This window comes from Epinephelus moara, chromosome 15 (genome assembly GCF_006386435.1).
Source record: "Epinephelus moara isolate mb chromosome 15, YSFRI_EMoa_1.0, whole genome shotgun sequence".
Lineage (NCBI taxonomy): Eukaryota > Metazoa > Chordata > Actinopteri > Perciformes > Serranidae > Epinephelus > Epinephelus moara.
Genome location: NC_065520.1, coordinates 14,074,910 through 14,082,053, shown reverse-complemented (window position 1 = coordinate 14,082,053; position 7,144 = coordinate 14,074,910). Strand labels below are relative to the sequence as shown.

Genomic DNA, 7,144 nt, shown 5'->3' with positions numbered 1-7,144 from the left:
TCCTGCTGGAACATGTCCAGTTATGTTTACAAGCTTATATTGGTGATTTTTCTGGGTAAAAAGTGCTGCTATTTTCTGTCGGGGACAGAGACGCAGATATACGGAAGACCAGAAAATGCTAACCAATCAGAGTAGCTTGGGATTTTTTGGCAGGAGGGGGTTAGAAATGGGCGGTAAAACTGTATGAGAAAAATAGTACGAGGAAAATAAAGTGTTTTCTAACCATTAAAGCATGTAAACATGTTGAAATGAAAACCTTAAATACAAGTATGAACCTGAAAATGAGCATAATAGGTCAGAAATAGGACGAAATGATTTGGAGCAGCTCGGAGAGAGAATTCCAAAATATTTAATGCAAAATATTTGTATAAAAAAATCATGCATTTATTTGACAACATGTTTGAATCAAACCACCAGTAACACATTTAGTAAGTTTTCAGTGCAGTGATATGTTTAATTAAACCCTTTGTTAGCTCTTTATAGACTGTAGCCTGTGTGTGGGTCAAGATTTATACATTTTATTAGAAACACCACAAAAATATCACAAACTCACTGCAGTTATACGTTTGACAAATGTACAGTAAATGCATCATTCATGTCCACATCCAAATAAAACAAAGGCAGAAATACAAAAAGTGATAGCAGGACGTAAAGGAAGTTCAAGAGACAAAAACATCAAGGACAAGAGGATACTTTGAAGAGTTACTTCCTTTTTCCTGTTTGTCGACTTCAACTTCCTGTGTCTCCTGGTCTGCCTGGTCAAGGTGATCCCTCTTTATTTCCTTCAGTTTGATCAGCTTGTGCAAAATGCTGGAAAAGACTTCATTCTATACAACAAGTTAACTCTAAATATCTGTGTCATTAATTTAATTGACATTAATTTCAATTCAACAATATAAAATCTATCAAAATAACTTCCTGTGATATAAACAGCACACTTGTAAATATACACAAGCAAACATGTATAGATATGTACACACACACACACACACACACACACACACACACACACGTACACACACTCACACACACAGAGTCTTTCACGCTTGTTAAATCTGTCTTGGCCTGTGGAGAGAGTTATGACCAGATGGTTCTGAAAATAAGCCTTATTTTAGCCTCCCAGCTTGTCACTTATTGCTTTCAGGGTTCCTGATCAGATAAATTAATATAGCAAAATCTCACTTATTCGCATTGGCAGCTTCGGTGACAGCTGATATTATGTTTCACAAATCTGGAAACACATGAATTTGGAGGTATTTATAATCTTTGTATGACTGACTCGACTTTTGGAGGTGAGATGAGAGGAGTCTGTGACTGAGGAGTACCTTCTACACTGCACCTATCATGGGGTTCTTCCGCCTTGGGTCAGGCTGTCTTTCGTCTCCGTAGCCGTAGCGCTCGGGGCTGGCGTAGCGTTCCCTGGTGTCGGGGTACCTCTCTGGGCTGGCGTAGCGGCCAGGGCTAGCCTGCCGGTAGACGTCCACCCGCCCTCCGGCGGCTTCGTAGTAGTGCCGCCCTCTCCGGCCTGCAGAAGGCGAAGGGGGGACGTCCTGCCTCGCTGCCGCGCGGTGCTGCTGTCCTGCGCCGGGGGATGACGGGTGGTAGCGTTGGTTGCTGGGTGCCTGATAGGATTGTGTGCCCGTCTGGGGGGGTTGCACACGGCCAGAGTGGCTGGAGGCAGGAGGGTTGTGGTAGTGGCCGGGGTAGGGGGCTGGTTCTCTTGGCACGGGTCTGGAGTGGGTGGGGTAATCATACGGATCCCTCCTGAAAGACAAAATGGTTGTCAATGAAAAATTAGAAAGTACTGACTGCACCTGATATTAGCCTGGAGCTGGTCTGTGGGACTGTCAGACACCATTAGTAAAGACACACACACATGTACACACACACATATGTATGCTTGAGAGTACAAAGGAAGACAATATTTAATACTGGTTTAAACTGGTTGGGAGTTCGAGGACGTGCCAGAGATTTGGCCCTCCCTTACGGTAAGCCTCCTCCTGTTATTCAGTTTACGTGGCGAGGCTGTGGCCTTGGCAGGATCGAGTTGTGGGGGGGACGTGGATGGAGAGATGCCAAGAGATAACAGCAAATGCCTTGGTAAGCATATATGAGGTTGTGTGAGTGTGTTTAGCTGGAGTGTGGTGGAATGTGTGTGTCCCAGGGGTCTGCAGTAACGAGGCAGCCAGCTGGAAGTCTCCGGTTCCCTCCCACTAGCTCTGGGTGATTAGGGGCTAAACCCCTGGGTAAGGCGACACGCGGGCCTCGGGGAGACGGAAGGAGTGAGAGACGGAGAGAGAGAGAGGGAGCTGGAGAGAAAGAGAAAGGGGGGAAAGAGTGAGAGGAGGAAAGAAAAGGGAGGGCTGCTCACCTTTCACAGGCCCATTCAAATGTTTTCCATCTTATGTGCTGTTTCCAGTGCTGAGTGACACATGTCTCGCTAAAGCAAGTAAGCAAATCTAAAAGTCAGGTCTTCGTCGGCCTAGCTGTAAGGGGAACTCCCCTATTTTTAAAAGTGGTGATCTACAATGAGCCCTGTCAACATCATAAATGATCACTTTTGTCGTTACACTCAGCACCATTACAGTCTAACATAAACCACACCACTGAATCTTTTTGCCATATATGGTAGCAGTTAAGAGTACTTTAAAGCTAAACACACACACCTCAAGGGTCTACATTAGTGAAGGGTTACCAGTGAGAACATCAAACACTGGTATGAAACAGGAAGTCCAGTTTGAAGGCTTATCAGACGCTACATAACTCTCCTCTAAGTCAGCAATCATATTCATCTTTTCCTGTTCCAAGCTACGAGGCATGCTACGTGTGCAAGTGCACAAACTGGTGTTTGACCACAGCAATGTGTTCCTGGACGACGCTGCTGCACTGTGCTGTGGCAAAGACTCAGACAGGATATACTTATAAAGGATACTTGAGCCCTGTTTCCACAGAGTGGTACGGTACAGTTCGGTATGCTTTTTTCCCCAAGACAAATCTAGGTATCTCTTATCCCACAACCATTTCAATGCCACATCAATGAGACAAGGTCATTTTTTTCTCAACAAGCATGACAAAAAATGCCTGAGGTATACTGTCTGCTTAGCTAATATGCCTGTCCTAGGATAGCCAATGCATGATTTACCCTACCCTTCCTCTGATTGACTAGTACTTGTTGCCTTCAGTGGTTGGGTTGGTTCGGATTAGACATCAGGCAGGCCAATTAGAGGCAGAGTAGGGATGGTTATGGCTTCAATATCCTCGGAAACGCAAATTCGTGTCTCAGTCAAGCCCCCAGGAATTGAACCGGGCTTTGAAGACAATTGTCCTAGTGGCCAAACAGCGGTACTGCAATTTTTGGGGTCCATTGCGTGATGCTATTGGACCCAACATTTTATCACAAACCTGCAAAATGACTCCTTCGTCTATCAAGATTTAATCCATTCGGTCTGATAACATTTGTAAAGTCTACAAGAGCTGCAAAATCAAGTTAGCATTGCGCTAAACTGGAAGTCAGCCGCTCTGCCGGCGGACGTTGGCCGCTCAGGTGCACCTGCTCTATGGACCCAATGATGTGAAGCGGTGCCGATCATCTGGGTAATTGTATACTACCGAAACAGAGCTTTTTGGCTCCATGCGCCACTGAGCAGCTTTTATAGGAACAATCAGGGGTCCACCACCAATGCTGTATCCAGCTGTCTTAATACATCCGTGGTCTCGGTAGGTAGCAAGCTAACGTCACATTGTTATTGCTGATTTGGCCACGACAATCCCACATTTTGACATATCTCCATGTTGCAAACCACCCTGTTGATGGTATATGACTCCTGAAATGTATCTGCGCTTGTTACTGCACCTCTGAATACAGGTGCAGACCTGCAGGGTAGAGCACGGGTTGCTAATGTTAGCTGACAGAGCACCGCTAGTGGTAATGAAGCAGTGTTCTTTTTTCCATTTGATCAATTGATATCATGAAACTTAAGTTGTGAACGAATTGCGAACGTTCACCCTTTTCTAGCTCCATCGGATAAATGTCATTTTGATCACGTCATTATTGCCATGGTCACGTTTGTTTCTGTGATCTGATGACATACCAGGGTCGAGAAGGGTTTCACCAAATCGTAGGGGAAGATTTCAACCATTACCCTTGGCACTCTATTGCGAGGGGCAAAGGGGCATCTCAAAAAGAGGGGTAGGGGTTAAAATAAGAGATGGGATTGGGCCCAAGATAACATTGAAGAAATCATTTAACTACAGAAAACAACAGGTCATTTAAGTGCAAGTAAACACACACTTGTTATGCTATTGTCGGTCTAAACGCAGCCTCAACAGCAAATGTTAAAGCTGTCGTTAACTTACTACACTTCATATTCTTATACTGCATCATTCAGCAGCAGACAGCGGCACACAGATTTAGACGTTTACTTCCCACCCTCCAACAATGGCTCCCACTGTAGTTATTACACAGAAGCCTTGAGCTTAGCCTCTCCCTTGTTCTGCAATCATATCCGTGCGTCTCCTCTGTCCGCTCCCTTGAGTCCAGCTCAGCACCTGTTGACTGGCCAATTAGAATGACTCACTCACCACAGATTAGGTCGCACACAGCTTGTGTTTGTGTGTGTGTGCTTGTGCATAAGCGATCTTCCCTTGAGGATATTCGTGGACTGTGGTGACGTGGATTTCTATATGTGTGTGTGTGTTGCAGATATCAGTAGAGTGTGTTTTCTGTGGGCTGGGAGGCCTGACCACCCAAACAGAGCGGTGGGACAGGATACACAGGTGGCCCCAAGAATGAACAGCACTGCCTTGTCAGTCAGCAGAGCAGGAAAGACGGAGCCGCACACACACACGCACAGATAGACATGCATTGCTACGGCTTAAGATAAGGTAAGGAAGCATTAAAACACACAAAAAAAGAGATGTGAGAGGACAGAAAGAGAACAGAGAGAGGGAGAGATTTCATCTGAAATTACGATGTGAGGAGACAGAAGCAGATGTGGAGGGAGTCTGGGTAAGAACAATATATTCAAGCTCGGCGAGGAGTGGAAAGCGCTAGAGAGAGAAAAAGAGACGAAGGTCAGCCTGCTCATTAATCCAGATTAAATGGTGAAGGCCACCAGGGGAGGCAAAGTGGAAAGAAAGAAAGGATGGAGTGATATAGTGGGTAGAGGAGGGGGAACACCTGGGTCCTCGGCCCGACTCAGGGCCACCCAAACAGACAGGAACCTCCGCCGGCTTCCTCGCTCCTCTCTCATCATTCTCCTTAAATTTCCCCCTCTGAGATCTTCAATTTCCACACCGTTTCCACTTGAATATTCATCTTCCTCTCCGTCTCTATCACCTCTGTGACCTCTCCCCTTAATATCTGTTCATCACCCCCTTATGCACCTCTGTTATTTAAATGCTCTGTCATCTTTGCACCGCCCCTTTCACTCCTTTCTCATTCACAGTGCTATTTTTAGCTTCTCCGAGGTAATAAAGAGGGCACAGCAGTGGTATGGGCAACAATAAATACACATGTAGAACAATCCTTGAACAGTTTAGTTTAGTTAGTTAGTTTAATCCCTGTAGTGCCATGGTGCACAGGTTCTGGATGACCTTTGACCTTAGCATGACACAGCTTAGTCGCCCAAGTTGCCTTTTGTCCGCTCATATGGGAGTCATTCTGTCTCTACAGGGAGGTGAGAGTCTGACAGTGTGATATTTTCAAGGGGACCTGAGGGGAAGTTAGAATCTTAAAGCTGGGGTAGGCAGTTTAATTTTGGCGCCATTGGGCAAAAATCCCATTATAACCTGTGAGCATATTGTAATTCAAGTAGACTGACAGAAAACTAGTCTTCTACACCTCGTCTTGGCTCTGTTTTCAGGCTTTAGAAAATTTTGCCTGTGACAGGGGACTTTAGCCAATCACAGGTCAGTTCAGAGAAAGGACAATCCTATTGGCTGTGCTTTGGTGAAAGCTTGATTCAATGGCGGAGAATCCCGCAGAGAAAGAAAGTTGCTATTCTATCATTGGCAACAGCTGCCAACACTGCACAACAACCCAAAAAAAGCCAGATGGACTTAGCAAAAAGAGAGTCTGACAATAAACAAAACTACTAATCGATCGATCTAAACAATTAGCACAGTTTCAAGGTAGACACTCTAGATTAGTGTCACCAAATCAGTGTCTGAACAAATGTCTCAACTTCTGTTCCTGAGATATGACGTTGAATAATGACCAAAGAAGTGATGTCGCAGTGAATTTGACCTTTGACCTTTTGTATACAAAATGTCGTCACTTCATCATTATATCCTATTCGATATTTGTGTGAAATTTTGCAATAATTAGTGTATGAGTTGCTGAGTTATGGCCAAAAACATGTTTTGAGGTCACAGTGACCTTTGACCACCGAAACCTAATAAGTTTATTGTTGAGTCCAAGTGGACGTTTGCGCTAAATTTAAAAAAATTCCCTTCAGGCCTACTTGAGATGTCACATTCACGAGAATGAGATAGGTAAAAGGTCAAAGTGACCTTGACCTTTGACCACCAAAATCAAATAAATGTATTGTTGAGTCCAAGTGGACGTTTGTGCTACATTTAAGAAAATTCCCTTGTTGAGTCCAAGTGGACGTTTGTGCTACATTTAAGAAAATTCCCCTCAGGCCTACTTGAGATATTGCATTCACGAGAATAAGATGGATGCAAGGTCACAGTGACCTTGACCTTTGACCACCAAAATCTAATAAGTTTATTGTTCAGTCTGAGTGGACGTTTGTGCTAAATTTAAAAAAATTCCCTTCAGGCCTACTTGAGATGTCGCATTCACGAGAATGAGATAGGTAAAAGGTCACAGTGACCTTGACCTTTGACCACCAAAATCAAATAAATGTATTGTTGAGTCCAAGTGGACGTTTGTGCTACATTTAAGAAAATTCCCCTCAGGCCTACTTGAGATATCGCATTCACGAGAATAAGATGGATGCAAGGTCACAGTGACCTTGACCTTTGACCATCAAAATCTAACAAATTTATTGTTGAGTCAAAGTGGATGTTTGTGCTACATTTAAGAAAATTCCCCTTGGACCTACTTGAGATATCGCATTCAAGAGAATAAGATGGGTGAAAGGTCACAGTGACCTTGACCTTTGACCACCAAAATCTA

General features: G+C 44.3%; 1 protein-coding gene across 2 annotated transcripts in view; it reads right to left on the bottom strand.

Annotated features, from left to right (window-relative positions):
* Nucleotides 1–333: 333 nt before the first annotated feature.
* pard3ba (par-3 family cell polarity regulator beta a) overlaps nt 334–7,144 on the bottom strand; it is a 206,772-nt gene continuing 199,961 nt past the window's right edge. For both annotated transcript variants that reach the window (XM_050063013.1, XM_050063014.1), the window contains one exon: nt 334–1,764. In XM_050063013.1, the coding sequence (XP_049918970.1) occupies nt 1,329–1,764 (436 nt within the window). In that variant the 3' untranslated portion in view covers nt 334–1,328. The remainder of the gene's footprint in view (nt 1,765–7,144) is intronic.